The 25,696-nt window shown below is 51.9% G+C and overlaps 1 protein-coding gene across 3 annotated transcripts in view; it reads left to right on the top strand.

Annotated features, from left to right (window-relative positions):
• Positions 1 to 25,696, top strand: part of MARCHF2 (membrane associated ring-CH-type finger 2) — a 34,502-nt gene that overhangs the window by 2,237 nt on the left and 6,569 nt on the right. The window contains exons 2-4 of one of the 3 annotated variants that reach the window (XM_072029302.1): positions 5,436 to 5,741; positions 9,939 to 10,144; positions 13,330 to 13,525. In XM_072029302.1, the coding sequence (XP_071885403.1) occupies positions 9,969 to 10,144; positions 13,330 to 13,525 (372 nt within the window). In that variant the 5' untranslated portion in view covers positions 5,436 to 5,741; positions 9,939 to 9,968. Of the gene's footprint in view, positions 1 to 5,435; positions 5,742 to 7,972; positions 8,250 to 9,938; positions 10,145 to 13,329; positions 13,526 to 25,696 lie in introns of those variants that run through there. The other 2 variants (XM_027472651.3, XM_072029303.1) reach the window with 2 other exon arrangements.

Below are 25,696 nucleotides of genomic sequence, written 5' to 3'. Positions count from 1 at the left end.
CTGAGGGACTGCAGCAGGTCCTCACTGTGTGACTGCCTGGAGTAGTTCTGCAAGCCGAGATACAAAGTGTAGTGTAAATTTAGGGGCTTTTTTCTCTGCTGTTTAAGACATCTTAGCTTCTGACTCTGAAAAACACAGAACCACTTCCTAGAAGATGAAGGGAGGAATCAGGCATCCTGCACTATAAACTCCAGGATGAGTTTGTTTTTCCCCTACTTGACTTTGACTCAGTTTCGAATATTTGGAGATTTCAGAGTTTCCGTTTTATAAACTCTTTGCTCGCTTTCCTCTTGGAGCAGAGTTTGTAACTGGTGTGTTTTTTCCACCCTCCAGTTTTATTTGCTTCTAGGTGACCTGTGCTCGTGTGCTCTTAGCTCAGACTCTCCCCATGAGCGAGAAGCGATCTCCGTGTACCTGCGTTTGTCCCCCTGGACACACGCTCACTGCTTCCAGTTTAGTATGGAAGAGCCACGTGGGCCCCGCGAGGTGAGAGAGGAGCCAGGTGAGAAATCAAGAGAGTCACAGGCAGAGCTGAGCGTGGCACAGGAGTGATGTGAGTGCTGGGCAGGCAGCTCCCGTGTGGGTTGTGTCAAGCTGCTGTCCTTGGTGGGGTTACCCTATGCCAGCCCAAACCCCGGCTCTGTCTCTCCTTGCTCTGTGCTGGCCGTGACAGCACCAATCCCCAAGGGAGGATGTGGTCCCATGGGCTGTGTCGTGCTTGTGCCATGCTTGCTGTCATTAGAGCAGGTCCTCTCTGGCACGGCAGCGCTACAAATGCCACCAAGAGCCCCTGGGTGGTGGAACGGCTCCGTTCTTGTACCTGGTGTGTGTTACAAGAGCTCTGCGCGCTGGTGGCAAAATGCAGAATGGCAAAATGCTGAAGGCAAGGACTGATGAAGCATCTCGGGGGAGAGACTGAGCCATTCGTGTCCTCTTGTAAGCAAGCACCCACGGTCAGCCACGCTGCCCTGGAGCCTGCCCTGCCTCTTGTGCTCAGTGCTGGCCTGGACCTCTCCGGGGTGAGACCTGTGATTTGTCCCCAGCTGCAGTCAGAACAGGCATCTCCACGTCCTTCCTTCCAGGTTTCCAACTCTCAGCTTCAATTTCTCAACTTTCCAGTTTCTGATCAAACAGAAGGTGATTAAGGGTGGTTAACCTCAAGGACAGGCACTGGAAGGGCTCTTGCGATGTTAACCGCCCGTCGTGGAGGCAGCGACAGGCTGAAGGAAGCATTTTCCTGCTGCTCCCCAAAAGAGGGTGTTTTTTTTTTTTCAGAGGAGCAAGGAGCAATGCTGCCTTGGACAAAGTGTCAAGTACAAACAAACGAGCCAAGGCCTTGCAGTCACACTTTAACACCTATGGTCCTTTGATGGCTTTAGCCCTGTTTCAACCAAAAGCTTTGAGAGGGGTGGGAGGGGAAGGTGCTGTCAGCAGTTTGCAAGGTAAACTGAAGCTCTGGACTGTTCTCAACTTTTATTTCCTCCACATTTTTTTGTACTTCCCTGCAGACAGATCGGTCAAGGCCTGTGTCTCCACAAGAAATGCAACCTAAGCAAAATATCGCAGACTTCAGTGGGGGGGAGAGAGACTGGGGTTTTGCAGCACTGGTATCAACAGTGAAGTTTCCCTTCAGAATTGAGGAGGGAGTATATAGCGGTGAGGAGCAGGTGAAAGGGAGACGCTGGTGAAGGCAGCAGGGAGCAGCTACTCCTCCTTGGCCTCAGGGACTGAGGATGCTCACGGCTGGAGCCTGCCCTGGGACTCTTCAGGTGTGGAGAGGTGGGAGCTGGCTTTGCTGGCAAGCTCTTTGGAGACTGAGCAAGTGAAATTTTGGTGATATTTTGGTGAAATAGCAAGGTCGAGAAATATAAATAGGCAAGTTAAATTCCAGATCAGATACCTGCTTGTGGATCAGCGTGCTGCTTGGTTTTGAGTGCTGGCCTGAGCGGTTGGCACGATCTCCCCTGAGCAGGGCTGCTGCGTGCTGCCAGGCAGCTTCCTCCAGCTCCAGTTTGTCTCCAGACGAAGCATTATTAATTGTAAAACAGCGTAAATGGTGCTTTGTAAACCAGGGAGGAGGACGCCGAGGCGAACGCAAGTTCTGGCACAGGATTCCCGGTCCCAAAATAATGTTTTGCATCCTTCTGAGTAATGATTGACCAACCCAACATTGTGTGGGCGCTTCCGTGTTGATCTGGTGCATGCGTTACTGCTACAGTAAAGTGTGGTTTGTTTTTCCTTCTGGTGTACTGCCCAGAGCTGGAAAATCCATTTGTTCCGAATAAAACCGAAACTGCCTGGGAGGTGACTGCACAGGACAGGGGAGCCGCTGAGCTTTGGTGTTGCTGCAGAAGCTGCCTCTCTTTAACGGGGAGCTCTCTGAAGCTCTCGGGGTAGGAAGCAGGAGCATTTGTGCATTGTTACTGCTGTTATTTTGGTAGAATTTTGAGGTGCAGAGGGAAATGAGAGGCCACCTAGCTCGGCAGGAGCAGGGGTGTGCTGGCAGGTAGCTGGGGGTTGTTTCCCCTCTGAAAAGTAATTTCTGCAAGCATTGCTTAGTGGGCATAAAAGCCATGTGGTTTTCATCCTGGTTTGTGATTGAGAGAAAACTTTCAGGCCTTTCTAAAGCATCTTTCTTTCCCTACAGCAAGGGAATGATAAGGTGCAGGGGGAGGTGGGAACAGAGGCTGTGCAGTTGCGTTACGTGGTGAATCATGCTGCTGCTCACCTCTTAAAAACTGATGGCCTCGGACTACTCGGAGGAGGAGCAGGTGTTCCTCATGTCCCAGCTTGTTTTCGATTGTTTCCTTATGGAACTTGCTATGAAAATGGCTGAGTTTTGGTTGGAGATATCCTCCGCAAAGAATTTTCTCTGAATGTTGCAATTCATTTTTCCAGATGTTGGTAATTAAGGAGCAGTAAACTTTCCTTTCATACGGTCTCGGGGCAGATAACAAGTCTCAGAAGATCTGAGATAACTTTGTTCGTTTTGGCACCCCAGCTGTTAGGCATGGCCTGATCTTTCCAAAGTACAGCCTGTAGTGAGAAAAAAAGTCATCCTTTCAGCTTCTCATTTTTACACTGATAATTTTCCAGCATCTAAGCTTGAATTTTTTGCTTTGTTCTGAGCACTGAGTAACACATTATTGCCTAATATAACTTATATTAGGCAATGCTCTGGTGAAATAGTTCGGTTGATGAACCAGAAGGTGAAAGACACGATGTGTACCCCAGTCTCTGGGCTAACAGGAGCCCTGCCATGTTCCAGCAGACCCATCCATACAAAATTAAGTGAAAATGGGAGCCCAGGGAGTAGCACTGGATACTCGCTGTCTGGGTTTCATCATTGTTAGTCACTAACCTGCCCGTGTGTGCTAGGCCTGGTACTAATGTGCAGGTAATCTTTTTTTTTTACCAACAGGGAATAGAAATCAGCTCACAGAATGGTTGGGGTTGGAAGGGGCCTTAAAGACCATCTAGTTCAACCCCTCTGCCATGGGCAGGGACGCCTCCCAGCAGCCCAGTTCTGCTCAAAGCCCCGTCCAGCCTGGCCTTGAGCACCTCCAGGGCTGGGGCATCCCCAGCTTCTGTGAACAGCCTGTGCCAGGGCCTCACCACCCTCAGAGTAAAGAATTTCTTCCTTATATCTAACCTAAACCTACCCTATTTTAGTTTAAAGCCATTACCCCTTATCCTATCACAAAGAGTCCCTCCCCAGCTTTCCTGCAGCCCCTTCAGGTACTGGCAGGCCGCTGTAAGTTCTCCCTGGAGCTTTCTCTTCTCCAGGCTGAACACCTCCAACTCCCTCAGCGTGTCCTCAGAGCAGAGCTGCTCCAGCCCCTGAGCATCCCTGTGGCCTCCTAGTATCGTTCTAATACGTCCCTGTCCTTCTTGTGCTGGGGGCCCCAGAGCTGAACACAGGGTCCCAGGTGGGGTCTCACAAGAGCAGAGCAGAGGGGGACGATCCCCTCCCTCACCCTGCTGGCCGTGCTGCTTTTGATGCAGCCCAGGATAGGGTTGGCTTTCTGGGCTGCAGGCACACGTTGCCAGCCTGTGTCTGTGCTTGGGATTGCCCTGCCCAGATGCAGAACCTTGCACTTGGCCTTGCTGAACCTCATGAGGTTCTCAGAGGCACACCTCTTGAGCATGCCCAGGTCCCTTGGGGTGGCATCCCTTCCCTCCAGCTCGTGGCATCGTTTTTCTCTGTGGAAAAAAAAAAGAAATAGAATCACATCCTTTGGCAGGCTGTGTTGTCATCTGCGTTTGGAAAACAAACACGTTCACAATCAAACCACAGTAAAAATGGTCAAGGCTGCGGAGAGCTTCTAGAGCATATATGAACAGGAGTTGGCCCAGAGATGGCAGGTTTTGGTCGTTGGTGCCCAGCGAGAGCCTGGTGAGCAAAGGTTTGTGTTTCTATTTGATTTCTGGTGGGCTGAGGTATTGTAGATGTTGCAGGGCAGCTGAGTCGAGTCCCTTACGGTGGCAGATAAAATGCAAATGGGACAGAAACACGAGTCCAGCTGCTTCCCAGAAGCTTCCAACGTCCTCCTGGGTGTGACACGGTGAAACCTGGAGAGCTGCACGAACAAGTACCACACAGCATCTCCATCTCGACCTAAAGGTGCAGGAGGAGGTTGTTCCCAGCGTGAAGCTTTATTAGGGAGTTATCAAGGGACAAAGTCCTGGGAACTTGTGATTTTTTTGTTTATTTTTTTGAGCCTAGGATCAGGTTTGGCCCATGATGGACTGGTTCACAGCACTGCTCCGCTGGCATCGTCTGAGGAGAAAGTTAATGCTGAAGGTCTTGCAGCATCTCCTTTGACCGTGACTCTCAGCGAGATGTCGCAGGCCAGGCAGGAAATTGAGAAGCTGCCTGGGGAGCGAAATGCTTTCCTGTGTGCTGTGTTACAAAATTCTCTGGGACTCCAGGAGGTGTTGTGCGGCGTTGGGTTTGATTCTGTGCTGGGTTTTATGGCGTGAAATGTCGTGAGCGTCGCTTCTTGCACTAGGGGAGGGCTCTCCTCGCACCCCGACTCGCCGGGCTCTTGCCTTCAGAGCCTCTGGCTCCCGAGATTTCTTCCCAAGTTCTGGGCTGTGCAGGGGTAGTGTTGAAATTGCAGAGCTCCCTCCTCTGTGTCTGAGGGCACGTCTTGTGAAGCTTCACAGCTATCTTCAGCTGCTGGATCAGGCGTGGGCAGATCTGGCTTTTCGGGTACCTTAAAGCATTATTCAGCAGACCCACAGGGTGACTCCTGGGAGTCAGACGGGTGCTGAACAAGAACTTGTAGTTTTTTAAAGAACAAAGCAGTGCTGCTGTCTTCAGCCCTCAGCAGAAAGTGTGTTTAAACAAGCAAAAATGAAAAACAAAGCCCTGCAGCAGCTTGGGGCTGATGGTTGGTTTTATTTGGATTTCTGCTTGTTTGCTTCTATAGATTAAAGCAGCTCTGCAACCGGTTAAAAGCAGCTGGGAGGACTTCAGACCACTCATCCCATCCCTCCGTGCGTGGACTCGGTGGCAGTGCCTCGAGGTGGCGAAGGAAGCAATTCTTTGTACCGACTCCCACGAGAAGTTTGAGTTCAGGCAGTCGTAGGGCCCCAGGATTTGGGAAATCCAGTTTTTGTGGTGAAAAGGAAAGCGCTGGTGTTTGAAAACGCCCTGCAGCAAGTGAAAACCTCTCAGTTCACTAACGACATCTGTAAGATCGTATGATTAGGAAACGCAGTGCCTACGATCCCAGGTGAGATAAAAACCGGGTTGGAAAGGCAGGCTGGGAAGCCGTGCTCCTGGGGGTGAAACATCAGCTTGCGTGAGCAGTGGTTGGATATTTGGCCATCTGCACACAAAGAATCTAATGGGTTACCAGCTAAAAACAAACCAAACATTACTTGTGGTTCTGAGTGGGTTATGTTGCCTCCAGCTTGGTTATCTCCTGAGGTTGCCGTAGCATGGTGCCAGATCTTGGGTAGTGTCATCAAAGGAAGGGACTGCTCAGGGAGAGCAGCAAACGTGGCTGCTGGCAGCGCTGCCAGGAGGTGAGCTTCGTGGTGGAGACGTTCCAGGGAAGCCATCAGCTTGGAAGATCACTACAAAAGCTGCTGAGCAGCACCCGAAGAAGGTGGAGCTGCTTCTGGTTCTGGTTTGCTCTGGATCCCATCAGAGCTCCAAAACTGCTCCAAGGCTTTACACCGGTTGAGATATTCATCGTGTAGACAAGCCACGAGCAGCCCAGAGGAGCCACAACCTTGAACCTAACAATTGCCCACTATTTAGCATCTTTCTTTCTTCCTTAGTCATTCCTGCTGCCTTTTTGATCTTGATTCTGGCTTTTTGCTGCGTGGCTTTGTTCCATACATTTATCTGGCCTGCTGTGGTTCCCCTGTCTGGGAGAAAGAGCTGAAGAGCTGTCTTATCAAGCTGCAGGCTCGAAATATGCAGAACAGAGCCTTTAGCTCCTTGTCTTTTGCTTTTCCTGCTGGGCATGACTTCTGGACGGAGAGCAGCCTGACCTCTGCAGCCCTGAGCTGCTCGATCGTTTTGAGGAGTTGAGAAACTCCCGTTGCCCTCTGGATGATACAAACCGGATTGCGTTTCTCACTGCAATGCTGGAAGACTGCTAAGGAGGATTTTTTACAGGAATGTTTTGCGTGAGCTGGGCAGCAGGCAGGATCCTGCAGGAGCACCACGGGCCCTGCGGTGCAGCAGGGTGCTCGCTGCTCTTCGAGGGACGCCGCATCTCGCTGCACGTGTTTGAGTTTTGGAGCCCTGGTGCACAAGTCGCTCTGCGGAGCCAACTTTCCACAAACAGGGTTTGTTTTTCTTCAGCTTGAATAAGCCCTGAAAGCTCGACCGTTTGTATCCTGGATCTGCTTAGCAGTTTAGGCTACAAAATGTTGCTGAGAAGAGACCTCTGATTTATTTGCTCTTGTCTAAGCGAGCAGCAGAGGAGACATTGGTAATAAACTTAATGTCTCGGAGATCTTTATTGGTTTTTGTTGTTGTTTTCTTTTTTTAATAATGCGAATAAGAAATACATCTCCAAGGAGTAGGCTCAGAAATCACAGCTGCCCAGAAAAAGCCGTGTGTGGTTCAAACCAGCTGTTTGGTACTTCATCCCGGCTGTGTTTTTGGGGTTTCTGCTCAGAGGTTGGGTTTGGATTCGGTGAGCTGTTGACAGTTGTGAGAGGAGGCTGCGTGGTGATGAGCTGAAGCCTTCAGGGAGCCAGGAAAGGGACTGGCTTGGCTGTACACTGTGGTTCATGTGCAGCTGGGTATGGAATTGGAAATGGAGCGCACCGCAGATGTTATCTTTGGATTTCAGTGACTTCCCCGCTAACTGTATCCATGAAAATCTCGCTGCTTTTCCTTTGTGTTTGCTGAATGACATGAGTCAGTTACATATTAAAGCGGTGAGTTCAGGCTCCACCCTGGGACGGACCCCGACAAGGAAATGCCAAATAACTTGTAATCGAAAACCACGCGCTTCCTGATAGACTGCGGGGTGGCGATTCCCCCGCACCCTGAGCGGGGCTGCCAGGGCAAGGACACGGGGCTGCCTGTAGCTGTCAGATGTGGAGCACAAAGAGCCTCAGTATAAATACTCCCAGGACACAGGGAGTGAGAGCAGTTTTATTCCAATACACAAAATGGGCCTTTTTTCCTCTGGACTTAAAAATAAACAAGATTTTGGCTGAACAAATGGAACCAACCTTTTTATTAAAAGCATATATCTTCTCATGTCTGCTTCAGTCAGAGGCTTTTAAAACTGAAAGAACTCCTTAACTTGCAAAACAGCTGACTTAAGTCATTCCAATAGCATTTATCATCTTACTTTTTGCTCTTTAGAGTTGGAGCAGCTTTTTATTTTTGCCTTTTTTTTTTTTTAAGGAAAGCAATAAGAAAAGTGGCATTAACTCTGCGTGCTCCTTGCGCAGAAGGATGGAGATGCTGAGCTGGGGCCATGCTGGACCCGTTCAGTTCCTTTCAAAGCTGATGGAAAGATCTCTGGTCGTTTCAGTGGGGATTGACCTGCCCATGAGCTCGAGCCTATTCCTGTCCCAGTGCAGAGGAAGGGTTTGCAGATGGTTATCGAGAACAGCTGTGATAAATTAGAAGCTTTTCTATTACAAATCAGAAAATGTTCTGTGACTTGGGTGGATGCTGCTGAAGTGTTGGGTGCTGAGACACCAGAGAAGTGCTCCTCCTCCCCTCTTGAACGTGCCCACCCTGAAGGGAGCCATTTGGGCAGGTGAAGCTTTTGGTTGTGAAAGAATTGCTTAAATTTACAAGAGGTGAAAAAACGCCGGTGCTTACCCAAATCCGTGTTTTCAGGGCTCCAACGATCACGTTCTCATACTGGCTTTTTGTTTTCTTCCTCTGTAGTCTGGCCAAGCCTCCGACCAGGAACAAGCCCTTATTTTCTTTAGCTATTTTAGTTTGATTTAGGCTTAGCTGAACCCGACAAAACTGCAGTTTCGTGGGAATGTTTGACTCCTGTTGTGCACAGAGATCTTGAGACAAAAAGGCATTTCCTCAGATGCGATGGCGAAGGTTTGTTTGTGTGCTTCCACCTCTGCAAGGCAGAGACTGAAGATTCCCTCTCACATTCCCCATCTTCCCTAAATTAAATGAGCCTAATTCTTATAATATTTTTTTCTCAGTTAAGTTGGTTTTTGAGACCTTTTTTCCTTTATTTGTTGCTTTCATTTGAACTTTGTTTAGGGGTTTGTTTCTCTCTTGAAAGCAAGCCACCAGCATGAGACACTTCAGCAGCGATCCTCGTGGTGCTGGTGCTCAGGGATTGCTGTGCATGCCTTACGTAAGGCGGTCCTGTTTACAGACACGAGGATTTTGGTCTTTTCCAGCAGTATGATGTTGTTGGCTAACGGCCAGCCTGTGACTAATTGTAACCCCAGCTTTTTATTTCTGTGCAACCACCTCTGAGGGACCAGGCTAAGGGAGGTGGTGGGAAATGTCAGCTCTTTTTCTGAAGCTGCAAAGCACATCTGTCTTTGGGGTTGAGATAACCCTGCCGGGGAGGAACGCGGCTCTTCCTGGCAGCCTGAGCAAGCTGCTGCCCTCCCTCGAAGGCAGAAAGCTCTCCTGGGTGCGTGGGGCTCTGCGCTTATCTGAGCCAGCTCCTGTTTTGTCACCTTGGGCTCTTTCTCTGCACCTCCTCCCTCATTCTTGCATTTGCTGCTTGTTCCTCGTGCTTTCTGCTGGGTAAGTCCCTGAGGTGCCAGAAGCGTGGCTGGGTGCCTTCGCTGTTTGCACAGGCTGTTGGAAAGGCTGTTGTAAAAGTCACGCCTGGCCTGAGGCTTCGAGAGGGAGAGGAGCAAAGCTGCGCCCTGCTGCCCTCAGCGATGATCTGCAGTGCTTCTGGGTGGCTCACGCCTGCACGGTCACTGCAGGGACGTGGAAGTGGAGGCTCCTGTGTTTCTGTAGAGGAATAAAAAAATGTAAAAACAGAAGTTTTTTGGATTTGGTGGCTTCGATGAGCTCAGAAAGCACCTGGGTGCAGCTGGAGAGAAGGGCTCTGCGGAGCTGTTTGGTGCCGCGGGTCAGTGAAACACGACGGCTCCATGGGGCCTGGGCCTACATTTTGGGTCTGGCTATGGCCAACCCGACCCAGCCCTGTGGGGCTTCTGGTGCCTGCCCTACATCGGCCAGTTCCGTCGGAAAGGCCTCATCAGGTTCAAGGCTGTGTGCCTGCAGCTTTCACTGATTTGCAATCCTGAGGTGAACCAACAGAAGTAGGACACTTGGAGCCCCAATTTAATGTCCAGGCGGCCTCGCATGACACATCAGAGGGGACAGAGGCTGAGCAAACCCTTCAGTTGATGGGTCCTGGTGGCGCCCGTGATGGCGAGGGGCTGGGGTGGGGGGCCTGCAGCAGGCACTGGGGTGCCGGGCACTCATGGCGCTGCTGTCCCTGCAGGTCCCCGGGGCAGAAGGACCCGGAGCTGCGATGACGACGGGCGACTGCTGCCACCTCCCCGGCTCCCTCTGCGACTGCCCGGGCAGCGCCGCCCTCTCCAAGTCGGTGGAGGACTCCGACATTGGGCGCCCGCAGTACGTCACGCAGGTCACCGCCAAGGACGGCCGCCTCCTCTCCACCGTCATCAAGGCGCTGGGCGCACAGAGGTAAGGCCGTGGTGGTAGTCGGGGCTCGTGCTGATCGCATCCGTGTTTTGTTTTGTTTTCCCCGTTTTTCACGGCTCTCAGTGTGGAGGGCGGTGGCGAAGTCTTGTGAAGTTCTTGGTGAGGGCCTTCGCCAGCAGTACTGAGCGTGACTGCTGGTTGTGGAGACAATTTGAGGGCTGAAAACAGAGCAAAGCCCCTTTCCCAAATGGGCGTAGCATAAAGGCATGGGGTCGGTTTTGCAGCCCTGGGGAGAGGAGGGTGTTTGGCTATTGCTGGAGGGGCCGGGTGGCACCTCCAGTTGCTCAAATTCTTCTTTCCCTGACTTCTCATCGTGTATTTTGAGCAGCATCCGGAACGGAGGACATTTGGCAGCATTATTCAGCCCAGCTCGTAACATCAGTCACATTTTGTGTTTAAATCCTATCTGAACAGCTGTTACTTTTTTTTTTTTTCAATGAAGTCAGCCAAACGTTAATGAGGTGTGAAAGTGGTGACTGCAAACGTGGGAGAGGGAGGTGGGAAGGTTGGATGTGAGCTGGGGAGAGAGCAATTGCTCCATCCAGCAAACCTGAGGCAGGGCATTAGAAATGCCAGGGGAGGTCGCGTTGCTCTCTGACAGCAGAGAGCAGTTGTTCCTGCCCTTAAAACCCATGGAGGTGGGGAAATCAGGTGGGGAACTGCCTGAGATGACAGGTTTAAAAGAAAAACAAACAAGATTTGTCATGGGGGCGTCCACGTGGCCCAGCGGCCCATGCAGTTTGGCAGTGGCTGTTTCCAGCCTCTTCCCTGCCACAAGTACTTCACCGAGCCTGAAGGAGCCGCAGGATTTGGTGTGTCTGTGACGTGTCCGAGCTGAGGGCACGTGAGACCAAACCTGCCTGAAACACCTGAGCACAAGCCTTTGCCTTGATGGTTACTGGAAGGACGTGAGGTGAAAGAGAAGCCGGAATCCAAACAGGAAGGTGGAAGGCACCGTGCTTGGAGAATACAAAACCTCCACAGCGGCAGACATCAAAATCCTGCGAGTGAAACAACGCCAGGAGCAGGGTGGCTGCACGGACAGCCTGAGTTGGTGACAATTGGTGACAGCCCGAGTTGGTGACAAGGTCTCTCCGGGCTGCTGGGAAACTGCCCCTGAGGGGGAATCGTGCAGGAGCAGGGCCAGGCCCCTTCCCCCTCCAGACAGGGAGGAAGGAAAATGGAGTCTGATAACAAATACATTATTTTTTTCTCGCACTGTCAGCGAATTTTTTCCTCCTGGGTTGTTTATTGGTAGCCAAGGTTATATTAATGCTCTGGAAATATGAAACTTCTCAAACAGGAAGAGAAGGGATAAAATGTCTTACAGATGCTTTTCTTAGGAAATAACAGATGCGTGAGAGCACCCGAGGCCCGGGGGTTTTGTTGGTCAGTCACTAAGGCTTTACAGCAGCAGTGCTCGGAGGATCTCCCACTAAACCCGTGTGGAAGGGCCTTTTGGAGGGTGTCTGGGCCAGCCTCCCCGCAGAGCAAGGCCAGCTTCAAAGTGGGGTCAGGCTGCTCAGAGCCATGTCCAGCGCAGTTCCCGGTGCCTCTGGGGATGGAGTTTCCAGCACCTCCCCTGTGGCGGGGATTATTCCTGCTGAAGAAGTCCCTTGAATAAAAGGCATGTAACAATTAGGAGACCAGGGTGGGTGGTGTTTGGCAGAGAGAAGGGGGTGGCACAGGGGTGTGCACGAGGAGGAGGGCTCAGAGCACCGGAGGAAGGATCTTGCTGGCTCATGGAGGGTGTGTGTATGCCCCTGTGGTGCACCTCCAGGAGAGGAGCCTTGCTTCTGCTTTGCTGAGCTGAGGTGCACTTTTCGTGCTGGCCCTTCTCAGCCCTTCGTGTCCCCCCGATGTGCTTCCCCATGGGCTCCTTCCCTGTGTGCTGTGCTCCCAGCTCTGTTCCTTTCTCACCCTGCCTCCCGCTCCCAAATCCGTGTGGCTGTGGATAGAGGAGAAAGGTGGTGTTGGGTGAGAGATGCTTGGAAGGCGGGAAAGGGAGATAGCAGCGAATGACCAGCTCTCGTGGTTCAGCAAGGGCAGGGCTGGGTTGGGCATCTGTTGTCCAGCATTTTATTCCTGAATGCTGAGATGTGTGGAGTTGTGGAGACCAGTGGACTGTGAAGTCTAGAGCCATTGCAGGTTTTCCAGGGAGCCCAAGGCTGGCAGATGTGGCACGGGGCTTCCAGGAAACCTGTGCTGTTGGAGGCCAGCCAGGATGTCCTTGCACCTAATAATGGCTCCAGCTGCCTAATTTAAGGCAACCAAACCTTACTGGAAGTGACCGCAGGCTAGAACAATAGGTGCAGTTCAGTGTGAAATGATGCAGCTGAAGGACGCCCATCCCGGATTTGCGTGTGTGCTCAGGGGTTCAGAGGAAGGAGACCTTAGGCACGTGGCAGCAATGTGCAAGAGAACAAAAAAGCAAATAAACTGCTGGGAATTAGGAATCGACAAAGGACAGAACACAGTCACTGAAAAAATCCCTGCTGTGCACGGATCCTGAAAACCCTATAGCTCTGGTCCCTGCAGCTTTAAAAGGATGCTTTAGAAACGCAAAAGGTACAGGGAAGGGTAGCGAAGGCAATCCGAGAGGTGGACGTGTTTCTGAGATGTGATTGAATAGACTGGGACTCCTCATGAAAGACATGACCGGGCAGGGTATGGCACAGGTCTGTAAATCTGAGGGGTGTGGAAAACCTTTTTTTTTTTTTTTTACAGGACAAGAACTGGAGGGTAGTACACAACTTAGCTTGTAAAGCATTTCTGGTACTACGAGGTCCCAAGAGAGCAGATTGAGAGCACAGTCAAGGGATTTGGGTCTGTGGGTTGAGGCCTTGAGCCAAGAGGGGTGAGAAGTGGTGACTGTTGGAGCACTGAGGTGTTCCCAAAAGGGTCCAGGTGGTTGGGGGCATGCAGTGCTCTCTGACTGGGGGTCATCAGGCTTTGCTTTGGGCCTCTGGACTTGTTTCAGCACTTTGGAGCCAGTCTTGGGGCCGGTGTCAGCCCCTGCCCAGCGCTAGTGGAGCTGCAGCTGGGGCTGTGGGTGCTGCGTGTGCATCCTCCTGGGGCCCGGTGGGGTCTCCCCCTGATCTCTGGATGTGGCCATGTCGTTGTGTCTGCTCTGACCGTGATTTCGTTCTGTTTGTCTGCCTCTTTAGTGACGGTCCCATCTGTCGAATCTGTCACGAAGGTGGAAATGGGGAGGGACTGCTTTCCCCGTGTGACTGCACAGGAACACTGGGCACCGTGCACAAGAGCTGCCTGGAAAAATGGTTATCCTCCTCCAACACAAGTTACTGTGAGCTCTGCCACACAGAATTTGTTGTAGAGAGAAGACCGAGACCTTTGACAGAGGTACTGCTTTCTTCCTGCTTCACTCTATTTCCTTACCGTTTGATGAAAAATGAACTGATTTGCCCTGCTGCCCCTGTGGTTCTGTCTCCTCCTCCTTGCAGTACTACTCACAAAGAGCTATTTGTGCAGAGGGATCGAGTCTTTTATCAGACAAGTGACATAGCTGTGAAAATACAGTAGCAATGTTTGGGGCAGCCCTTATCTGTGAAGCCCCCCTTGTGCTACTGCCAGCGGGCTGTTGAGCTGCAGAAAGCACTGCACCAGTAGAGATGCTTCAATGCCTGAGCATCCAAACGCAGAGGTCACCACTCAACCCCCTGAAATATGAAGCTGTCAGAAATATGAGTCTTTTTTCCTGTTGGCTTTTATCTTATCTCCGTGTTACATTAGTGCAGCTCTCTCGCATGTGACTTCCTCGTCATCTTCTGCTCTGGAAAGTGAGATGTGGCGATTGCTGGCACTGTTCGTAAAGGACCCGTACTTCTTCAGTAACGCTGATGTGTACTTGAAAGCATTTGTCTGGCTCCTTCCTGCTGAGCTGAGGTGTCCTGAGTAGTTCTGTCACTGTCCCGTGCTCCCCAGCCCTAGCGGGACCAGGCTTTGGATGGGTTGTCAGCCTCCTGGAGATGGATGGCACAGTCCAGGCTGCATTTGCTGTTTTGTTCTGTTTATATGTGCTTTGTGGTGTTTGTGTGTGTGTTTTCTCTTTTTTTTTTTTTTTAATCACAGTGCTTTCTTCCTTCCCCCCATTTAGGTGGTCTGCTGTGCTCCCCTGTAAGACTTCCTTTCTCCCCCAGGGATTGCAGTAGCTGCCTGCAATGAGGCCCCTTGCACGCCAGGAACAAGGCCAGCTGGGCCAGGCCATCCTCTGTCCTCAGAATTCAGGTGCAGGTCCCCAAAGAAGAATGAGTAAATGAGTGCCTTACAGTCACAGAGGGGTTTGTTTCAAAAGGCCGTTTATTCTAAGCAAGCTTGAGAGGTGCTGGCGGCTGAGCAGTTGGTGTAGATACGGCTGGCGTTTCTCAGGGTGCTGCAGGACCAGGTAGAAGGTGACGTAGATGTGACTGAGATGCAGCCTGGAAGAGCAAAGCCAAGCTCCTGTGCTCCTCACTGTTCGGGTCCTGTTCTCTGCCCGTGTCTGCATGCTGCTGGGCTGGGCTGGGCGCTCATCAGAGGCCACGAAGTGCCTCTCTGGCAGGGTTTGGACATAGCTCTGGGTTCTGTTTCCAAAGCTGCTTTTCCTGTTCATTATTTCAAACTGTTGCGAAGCCGTGCTGCTGCTCGGTCATCAGCGAGGCCGCAGGAGGAGGGCTGTGAGCTGAGTCCCAACAACGGGCTCCTTACCTGCCAGCGACCGGAGATTTGTCAGTGCCTGCCACCAGAAGTGCCAGAGGTTAATGCTGGTTTCTGACTGTGCTCGTAGCCCACTCTGTCTTTTCCCCTGCTCCACCATCCAGATTAAAACCGAGTCACCACTGCACTGATGAATTGCTTTTCCCATATCTGGTCCCATTCCCATTAATTCCAGAGGAATTATGTTCCCATCCCACCTCGCTCTGGAAGCTGTGCTCTCCTTCCCACGTTTTTATCTCCTCTGGGTGCCTGGAGAGCTGGCAGGGCAAAAGCCCCCCCGGCTGGAGAAGCATTCGAGCTGCATTTTGCAAAACTGATGCTCGGTTTTAATGATGACTGCTTAGTGGCCCGCTGACTGTCATTGACAGGGCAGCCCCATGCAGGAGGTGGCTTTAGACCACGGTGCTAAACTGAATCATGTCTTTAGAAAAGCAATTTGTGAAAGAGCATTACAGCAGTGGGTAGGACTGGCTGAGCCTTATCACTTTGCTCCCAGCTGCTGAAACACATAAAACGTCTCTGACCAAAACCTTTGAAATGACTGTTTCAGAGGTTGAAAACCAATGCTTTAGAGCACTTGGCAAGGGCCAAAACATTTGGGAAGGGCCTTGAGGACGTGCTGCAGGCAAGCCCAGTACCAGTGAGCTGGTTTGGGCTTACACCGGCCAAAATTTTGAGTGTGGGTTTCAGATGTTTTAGCTTAAGAGCTACTAAAGTATTCAGGGCCAGAAACAAACATGTGGAAGTGCATTTAGACATAGCTCACAGATGCTGTAGCACCTCATAACTAGTACAGGCTTGGAAAACTGCACATTTGAATAAAAGGCAAAAGAGAGGTATGTGCCGGAGGAGTTTCTCCTCTGCCACTGACCCCTGTGCCCCCGGAGTGAGCTGTGATGGTGCCAGCAGCGCCCACGGGTCCACTGAGCCCCAGGCTGGGTGAAGAGGTTTTAATTCCTCTTGAAATCTGCGATTGGTCCCTGCAAGCTGTGACCAGCGAGCACTGTGCGAGGAGCATGAGGCAGTGAGCGCTGAGTGCATGGCGAGGCAGCATTTCGTGGTCGTAATGCAGGAGAAATGCTGCCGGTTACAGGCAGGAACAGAGCCTCCAGCCACTCCTGACCGCTTGACAGCTGCCACAGGGGTTGAGAAGCCGAGGATTTGTTACTTCTCAGACCTGGGGAGAGTCAGGGAGCACAGAGGAGGGGACGATCTGCCCTGCTGTGCCGGGGAGCAGGCTGTGTGGGGTGCCCTGAGCGCCTCGGGGGCTCAGAGGCTGGCTGAGAAGTCACCCGTTACCTACCTGAGGGCAATCCCTGCCCTGAGCAGAGCCCAACTGCAGCTTGCCATCATCATACGGCCCCCAAGCCAGTCCCTGGCCTGTGGTTTGTTGGCACCGAGCTTTTTCTCTGACTCACAGAGCAGCTGTAGCCCACTTTAATTAATCTGGAGGTGGCAGCCTGCTCTAGAACTTCCCAAAATTGCTCACCTGGCTGGCAAGACCTCATATTTTGGCTGTACCACACTGTACAACACAAACGCACTGATCCCTGCCCCTGGAGCCCAGGGAAATTGCCCTGCAGTGCAGTTTTAATTTTTTTTTTCTTTTTCCTCTTCGTGCAGAGCCCTTCTGAAACAGCCCGTAACCGCTCTGCCTGTTTGCCAACACTTCCCATTAATACCCTCTGTCTGCAGCCTGGCGTAACCTCATCCCCTTGGCAGCTCGGACTGAAACTCGTCACCAAATCATTTTGGGAAGTTTCAGCCCCAAATTGTTCATCTGGTTCTCAGAAGAGGGCCAGGGAAAGAGGCCGCTTAGTCACTCCCAAATGACACGCTTCCCTCCGTTGCCTTATCTGAGCGATTCTCCCCTCCCGGCTGATGTTGCTGGGGGGTAGGGAGCGTTTTGAAACTTTCGGGGAAGTGATGCTGGCGTGTGAGCGTGGTCAGCAGCTGTGCTGAGAACCTGCTGCTCCCTGAGTGAAACCGGCTGGCACGTGCCAAGGAGCACCCCCGTCACGCCGTGAGAGCCTCAGCCCTGGGACAGACGGAGAGCTTGGAGTCTCCAGCCCTGGAGCAAAGCTTCCCCTGGGGTCTGCCCCATCCCTGCTGCTCACCAAGCCCCCGCCGTGGCTCTCAGGGCTCTGGCCCAGCCCTGGGCATCTTGTGGGGCTGCTGTGGGCCTGGGCTGGGCCCTGGGTGCTGGGAAAGTGGCTGCGTGCTCAGGCGAGGAGCTGGTGATGGGAAAGGGACGGTCCCGTGTGGCCGAGCAAGTGAAGCCTCTCCTTCGCCTGCTAAAGGGCTGGGAAGTCAAAGCAGGGATTGCTGAGCAGAGGATAAATGGGGTGCAGAGCAGGGCTGGGGGGAGAGCCGGTCTGAAGGGCTCTCAGGAGGGAGCCCCAGCTGACTGGGGGCTGGAGGAAGCATTTTACCGAAAGCTGTGGGGAGGCTGCACGGCTGAGTCGAAATGCTTCTGCAGAAGCTGCAGGAAGTTCTTGGAAGTCAGGAAAAGCCACAATCAAAGTTGCCTTAGCTTTTAATTCAGTTCTCTGGTAAGCCTGCGTTGCGGTGTGGTCTCTGTGTGGTCGCAGGCTGCGCTTTCCAGGATCAGCACGGGGGCAGAAGATGCACACTGGCCAACTTTGTTTGTCCCGCTGTGTTGAGCCTTGAGCTCTTCTGTCCCTGCTCTCAATACAATTATTTATTTCCCAGTGGGCTTCTTTGGGGCACTTGTTGCTGTGACAGCTGAGCACTTCACAACCAGTAATTTAATTTTGCAGCCTCCTTTTGAGAGGAAAGACAGCAACCTTGCTCAGCGTGGATTAAAGATAATTTTTTAATAGAATCGGATTTTTATTTTCTTTAACTAGCCATTTATTTATGTTGTAGGCTGTTCAATCTTAAAATAGTAACAGTGTTTGCTGCCAGCATGCCTGATCTCTCCTCCAGCAGTGGGGGACTTGTCAGAGCCCTGAGCCAGCTCTGGCAGCCATGGGCTGGCCCGTGGGTGCGGGGAGGAAACCTCCTGCAGTTCAGCCTCATTCAGTTATTTTTTAACTAAGAAGCTAGTGGAAAGCTGAAAAAAGCACAGAAGACTTTTGTTGACTGCTCTGCTGTCAGACTACTGGGCTGAATGCTTTTTTGGGAGCACGCATGAGGTGCTGTGGGTGAAGATGGGGAGTCGAACAGCAGCCCTGGGTGCGTAGGAAGGGTGGGCAGCCAGCAGTGCGGGGTGCTGCCAGCTGGTGCCTGGGCTGCACGGGGCTGGGACAGCTCCTGCCTGGCTCTTTGAAACGCCCTCTGGCACGAGAGGGTTGCAGACCAGGTTTGTCGTATGAGGAGCATGTCCCCAGCAGGCAATGAGACTGCAGAGCCTTGGAGAGAGACGGCTTGCCAGTACTTAGCATCCCTACGTTAACGTTAATTTGATGTGCATCTGTGTGTCTGCAGGGAAATGACCTAAATCTGTGAGGCTAGCGAGCGGGGCTGACACGGGTGTGAAGTCCTGAGCAGGCTGTGTGTGTGCTTCTTGGAAGGCTTCAGCAGCAGGGGTTCCGGTGAAGCATTCAAACTGCAAGTTGCAGTGCATGCAGCTTTCCTGGAACAGGTAGTTTCTGCTTTTTTTTTTTTTCAGAGGTTAGACACAGAAAGGAGTCATCTTCTGAAGATACCCATATCTCTGGTGTCCAGAGCGTTTTGGAAGGAGGAGCACAGCCCTTTGGAAGTGTAGCACTGCTTCATTCTAAACAGCTTTCCCCCAGGCCATGGATGGTCACGCAATCCTCCAGGCAAGGTTGGGTTTATTTGCCCTAGCTTTGTCCACCTTAAATTTGCCAAATCCCCGTTTTATTCTTTAGAATCCTATAGTCTCTGGAGAGAAGGAAATGCCTCTTGTGACCAGTTCATTCCTGCCTCCTTAGAAACCTAGGTTAGGGTGGGTCAGCTTGTCTGGAGGTGCCTGCTTTTTTCTGGCTCTAGACAGAGCCAAGAGAAGTGCTGTTTCAGGCAGCTGGTTGTACAGGGGTGTGTGTCCCACCTCGTAGCATTCTCCTGTTCACATAAACCCCTTTCTTTGGTTTGCGGTTCAATCCATCACAAACCAGTTCTCTCTTGCAAGGTGCTCTCTCTGCTGAAGATTGTTTGTCCTCTAGGATTTGGGGCAGGACTGCATGGATTGGGATATTTGGTGCTGGATTTGATGCGTCATGCATTTCTAGAAAGCATCATCAAAGGTGATGCCGTGGCTTTGTTTCTGTGGCCACAAGCGAGCGCTGCCCTTCTGCATGTCTCCTGGTCAGTCCCTGTTCCTGAGCCCTTCTGGCCTGATTTTGTTTTCAGACTGTTCCCTCTTTGTTTTCTCAGGTTATCAGCAGAAGTATTTCCTTTCCATGGGTTCTTTGCCATGTGTATTTTGCCGTGGCACTGACCCTCGAGTCCCATCTCTCATCTCCCCGTGCTGCCTCCTCAGCCTCATCCCTTCTGCTGGACAACCCCTGTGTGCACGGCGAGCTCTCTGCACGGAAATGGCCGGGGCTGGCAGCTCGGGGAGGTGTCGGAGCAGCAGCCGTTTAATCCCAGCAACACGTCAGCCCGCGTTAAAGAGGAAGGATGCGTTTCTGTCCACACATCATTTAAGTCCCAGGGAGAGGAACAGGATGACAGGGCTCGGTTGCGAGTGGACGTGTGTTTTTGGTGCTGGGGCCAAAGCTCTGGCTTTGCTAAAATTTCCGGGATGTTGAAAGCCAACGTATAAAAGTAGCAAAAAGACCTGGTAGCAAAAAGCTAATGAGTGTTATGCATGACTTCTTCATAATGCCTCTCTAAGCCTTTAATACCATTGCTAAAGCAAAACTTATATGAGACAGCTCGCTAATTACAAAAAACACCTCTCTGGTGAATCAGGCAAGGACTGTTCCATATTGTCACCGCTGAGCAGCTTAACCACTCCCCGTGTTTCTGTCCTTGCAGGCAGGTCTCATGGTGGAGCCTCAAGAGAATTCCCCATCCATGTCTTCAGAGCTGGTGTTTTCCTGCAATGTGTGTGTCACTGTGCTTTATTTCAAAATGCCAGCGTTGGTAATATCTGCCTGTCCCTGTGCTTCTGCAAAACAGTTCTTTCCAAGTGTGTTATCCACCACGGGAGACTGACAAGTGTTTTTTTTGTTGCTGTTCCTACTGTTTGTGTTCTATTAGGCAATTTCGATTAAAGACATTTGTTTTTCACTGATTGCTAATGCTTTTGGCTTGCTTAAGCTGGATGCTTTATATAGGTCAGTGAATTTTGTTTTGTCTCGTTTGGAAGTTGTGCTTTCCTTACACAACCACTGTCTGCAAAGCTTGGTACACGTTCTCAGAGGCATTTGTTGGGCTGTGGGGGTTGTGCTGTAGCCCAGGACACCTCCCTGGGTCTGCCACATGCAGTCTTTCTGCTCCTCTCACAAGTCTCCTGTAGCTGTGAGAGGTGCAGATGCAATATGTCTGTTACAAGCAGGATGAGGTTTGCAGGGAGCAGTGGTGATGTTCCTATTAGCCCTGCTTCTATAACTAGGAAAAGAAATTCCTTCTATAACTAGGAAAAGAAATTTTGCTTTTGGGCACGGTGCCCAGCGCAGCGGTCGCTGCCCCTCCTCCAGTTCAGAGAAGTGAGATGTGACGTGAGCTCTCCCCACCCTTCCTCCAGCCTTATCTTCCTCACAGACAGGCTTTTTTCTTTGCTTTCCTCGAACTCCTCTGCTGAACTCACTGCACCGTTCTCCATCTCCTCCACGTTCCTCTGTCCCCTTCCCCAACTTGTTGCTGTGGTCTCTCTCCTTTCTCAGTGCAAGCTGATGTTAGACTCCAGCACCTAGTAAAAATAAAACAAATCACTCGGCTTCAGCTGAGTCTTGTTCCTCTCTCATGTTTTCCTTCATCTCTTTGCTTGCATGTGCTGTCTGGAGATGTTCTTTCCCAGCTCCCACCCTCGATCCTCTTGGTGTTTCTCAGTGCGCTCCCTGGCATTGCTCTGCTGGACCCAGAGTGGCCTCTTTGAGGCCAAAGCTAGGAATTTTCATCCCTGCTCTCTTGGCAGTTACCGACACTGGCATCTTTCTTACATCTCTGCCTTCACTGCGTTGTCCAGCCCTGTTTGTGCTCTGGGGATCCCTAGGAGCGGGGCTCCTCTGGGGTGCAGCTGCTGGCGGTGCCGTGATCCCATAGCTGTGCATTTTGTGGCGTGGCATTTCCCGTGGTGGCAAACCACAGAAGCACACACTGGTATGTAAGGAGGAGTCCCGGTGAGCTGCAGCTCTGCAGAATGGTTGCGTGGCCCTTTTCTCGAGGAGCGCTGAGGGCTGGAATTGGTTCCTGTCCCGTGTGCTCCTGCAGTGCCGTGCATGCCACTCCTGTTCCCTGCCCTGTTTTTCCCTGCAGCTGGAGCTGGGCTGAGGGTGTGGAGAAGGGGATCTCAGGCCCCTCTGAGAAGAGATTCAGCTTTTGGAGGTTTGTGGGGCATCAATAGTATCCGGCTGTGCAGTAGGGAAAAAAGGCTGAGGAGGGTCGGCTGTTCCGTGGCACTTGACCGCCCCATGTACAGGGCCGGGGGCATTTCTGGCCTCAGCTCCCGGACCTTTGGCTGCTCCATCAGAAAAGGTTCCTCGCCTTGGGAACAGGAGCAGGACCGTCCTGCTGGGCTGCACAGGTGGCTTGTGAGGAGTTTCAGTTGTTAAACACGGACCTGCAGGGAAGGGATGGGACAGTCCCTCTGCTGGAGCTGTGGTTTTCGGATCAGTGCGATTCTCGGGGCAGGACAGCGCTGGTCGTGCTCCTGTGAATCCAGGTCGTGCTTTTCGTTCCTGCCTGACATAGCCATGCAGCAGGTCAGCGATGAAAGGAACAGGCACCCGAGCAGCCACAGGTTAACGGTGGTGGATGGGAAGGACGCGGGATGTTTTGTACACATGTGGCTCCGTGCAGCCAAATGATTCCTGTTTGTGGTGGCAGCGATGGCTGGAACAGGCAGCAGGTTACTGCGGCTGTGACCGGTGCTCTCCGGAGCAGGTAGCCCAGCTGCAGGGCAGGGAGAGACCCGAGCACCCGCTGGGACGCTCCTTAATCAGCCCCTGCCCCTGCTCCTAGGTGACAGGATGTCACCCAGCTCTCTGGGCTGGGATGGGCTGTCTGGAAGACTGCTCTGATACACCGTGAGCTCTGCCGTTGGCTTCCAGAGCAGCTGCTGTAACGCTGGTGCCTTTTTCTATGCGCCCTCCTTCTCCTGCCTTCCATCACCTGGTGCTTAGTCTAGTTTCGTGGGCACTGGAGCACCCAAAAATCAGAGACTCATCATTGCACAGCCCCGCTGTGAGTCCAAGAATCATGCTCTGCTCCACAGCCCTGCTGATCCCAGTAGAAAAAAACAGCTGAGAAAGCCCCAGGATTGTGCTGGAGGACAAAAAACGTGTGTGCAGCAGGAAGGACCTCTTGTCGTGCAAGCAGGGTGCTTGTTCCCAGCGGGGTGTCCTGGGAGCCAGCTCATAGCCGAAGCGGGCAGAGCGGCCAGGTCAGGCTCTCTGCCTCCAGGCTCACACTTGTTTGCAGCACGGAGGCAATTGGTTTTGGACTTGGCCTGGAAGAAGATCAAGTTGTGCTTTTGTTGCTTTCCCATGTTTACTTGACAGTTTTCCCTACAAAAATTGTTTAATCTGACCACTTTTTGGATTGTTTACAAGGTTTATTTTAAGTCCCATGTGCATTAAGCTGCTGCTATGCCAGAAACCCTGCGCCCTTAGGGTGCCTTATTGTATTCTTTTTTTTTATTGTCAGTGCACATTGGCTGAGTAAATCAACTACTTCAAAAGGAAATTAATTTGCTTCCTGCCTTTACATGTTTGGCTCCTGTCTTGGGGAGAAAGGGGGAGCTTCAAAGGTTACGAAGAATATAAATAGAGTAAGATTCAATAAAATACCAATTTGCTCTATTGTTACTCTTATTGTACAGGGGTCAGAAGTGACCCAAGCTGTCCTTGTTTACAGGGACAGGATGCTCTGGGACTGCTGCTAGAGGGCTCTCAGCCCAGGTCTGGACAATTCAGCATTCACCCTAGTGCCACGCAGCCCGGACGGGTGGCTGCAGAGCTTGGGGCTGCCCGTGCCCTGTGTGTAGGAGCAGTTTTGCCATGCAACCGAGCTGCCATCCGCCCTCGCTTCCTTCCAGGGCTGCTCAGGACCGTGTGTGTGGTCCTTATCTTCCCCTCACAGCTCATCACCGCTAATCTCCTCTGCAGAGACACGCAGAGGGTGACTTGCAGGGCTGCCTCCCTTCTTCCAGCTCCTCCTGTCCAAACCACAGTTGTGGCTGCTCTTGAATTTCCTTCTGGCTGTCAGGCCAGCCAGTCCTGCTCAGAGTGGCTTTAGAAATGCTTTGAACTTGACCTTTTCTATTGCAGCATTGCTTGGTCTTTACCTTGTCTGTGCTCTTCAGTTCACTCTCCAGCTCCCCTCATTTTTGTTCTGTTTGGTCTCTCAGATGCTTCAGGTCACATCTTTGAATGAGCACCCTGCTTCCGTCAGTTCTGCCAGCTGAAATTCCTAGCCAGCCTCTTACGTGTCCTCTGGAAGTCCTCCTGTCTCTCCTGTGGCCTCGTCCAGCTTGGTGTCCCACTGCAGGCATCTGCAGAGCACGCTGCCACCACGGCTCCAAGCACTGCAGCTCTGGTGCTGCCTCTTGCCCGGATCTGCCATCTCTCCCTTCTCCTTCCCATCTCACTGAGAGGCGTCTGCAGTTCTCAGCCTGCCTTTGCTGCTCTGCCACATCCTACTGGACATCCCTCATGCTAGATTTTCTCCTTAATTAACTCTGCACCGACCCGTGGGTATCCTTCCGTGCTCCCCTTGCAGGTCAATGTCGCTTGCCTGTCCCTGGATCTCTTGGGGATATTCCTTTCCCTGCTCTGACTGCCTTTTTGGTCACGTTCTCCAGTTTTGTTTTGGTTTGGTTTTGAGCAAAAAAATCCTAAACAAGCCAAGTAGTTCTGGTGCAGGAAACAGGGAAGGCTCCAGCAGCCCAGCTATACCAAACCCAAACGCACCGCAACAGCTCTGGGTATTGGTAGGAACGGCGGTCACTTGCTGTTCTAAAAAAAGGAAAGGAAAGGCTGAAAATAACATAATCCCAGGAAAACTAGAACAATTGCTGTTGTGAAAGTCAACTGTCTGTAAAGAATCCACACTTGGAAGCAAGTCAGGGCTCTTAGAAGTAGTGACAGCTTCGAGGTTGTCTGCAGAGGGAAACCTGCCTGCAGCTCTTTCTGCTACCTGCTAATTGGCGAGTGCTGCAAGAAAGAAGCACTTGCAAAACTCACAAAGCATCCTGATGACTGAGAGCAAGGTGCAGTCCCCGTGATGGATCACTTAATGCGTGGGAGGAAGGCCACCAAGCCTGCAAACAGGAGGGAACCCAGCAGGATCAGCTCTGATGGAGTCCTGGCAGGTCTCTTCTGCCCGCCCGTCGTGTGGTGGCCAGTGGGAATGGAAAGGTTTGGGGGATTTTGCAGCTGTGGCGTTTTCAGTAGCTGTGACAGTGATCCTGAGACCTGGGAGAGAGCGGTGGGGGATCTTCCCCCCTGCACACCGAGTTCTGCCTCCCTCCTGACCTGACAGTCATGCTGATTTTTCTTTAGAAGTAATCGACGCCTTTCTCTGGGAATTGGAATGTTTTACACCTGAAGACAAGGGTTTGGGCACAGATATTCCATAAAAGAAAACGAGTTTACATCACCTTCTCCTTCAAGGGCCAGCCTGACTCTGCAGCCCCTTGGTTGCTGTCCCACTTTGCCTGCTCAGGTGCAAAGCTTTCTGGTAGCTATTCGCTTCCTTTTTGCCTTTTTTTTTTTTTTTTCAACTCCTGGTTTCTTATTTGCTGAAGAGAGATGCTTTTTCCCTTCTGTCATCGTCTCAGTGGACAGACCAGGTGCGTGGGTGTTTGTGGTCCCCACTGATGGCCTCGGGTGGGCGCGGGGCTCCCCATGAGCAGCGTTGCTGCAGCTTGCTCAGGCCCCAGGGACGGCACCGTGCCCCTGAGAGCACAGACCCTGAAGCTCTGCTTTCCCATAGCCCCTGTTCATAGAAGGGTTTGGAGTTGGAAGAGACCTTGAAGATCACCTTGTTCCAACCCCCCTGCTGTGGTCCTTGTTGCTCAAAGCCCCATCCAGCCTGGCCTTGAACACCTCCAGGGATGGGGCACCCACAGCCTCTCTGGGTAGCCAGGGCCTCATCCAGCTAATTCCTCGCCCACCAAGTGAGTCCTCTGTCAAATCCATGTCTCTGCAGTTTAGAGACAAGGATATCATGGGGGACAGTGTCAAATGCTTTGCACAGTCCAGGTAGATGATCTCTGCTGCTCTTCCCCCATCCACCAAATCTGCAACCCCCTTGTAGAAGGCCACCAGATCTGTCAGGCACAAACTGCCCTTAGTGAGGCCATGCTGGCTGTCACCAATCACCTCCTTATTTTCCATGTCCCTTAGCAGAGTCTCCTGGAGGATCTGCCCCATGATCTTGCCAGGCACAGAGGTGAGACTGACTGGCGTGTAGTTCCCCAGGTCTTCTTTTTTTCCTTTTTAAAAACTGGGGTTTTATTTCCCCTCTTGCAGTCAGTGGGAACTTCACTGGACTGTCACAGCTTCTCAAATATGATGGATCCCGGCGTAGCAGCTACATCTGCTGCTTCCCTCAGCACCCGCAGATGGATCTCATCAGGTCCTGTGGAGTTTTGCACCTTCAGGTTCCTTAGATGGCCTCACACCATCTACACGGGGCAGTTCATCATTGTCCCTGCCTTTG

Source organism: Anas platyrhynchos, chromosome 29 (assembly GCF_047663525.1).
Source record: "Anas platyrhynchos isolate ZD024472 breed Pekin duck chromosome 29, IASCAAS_PekinDuck_T2T, whole genome shotgun sequence".
NCBI classification, from domain to species: Eukaryota; Metazoa; Chordata; class Aves; order Anseriformes; family Anatidae; genus Anas; species Anas platyrhynchos.
Note: the sequence above shows the minus strand (reverse complement) of the source record. Positions and strands in the feature narration are given on the sequence as shown.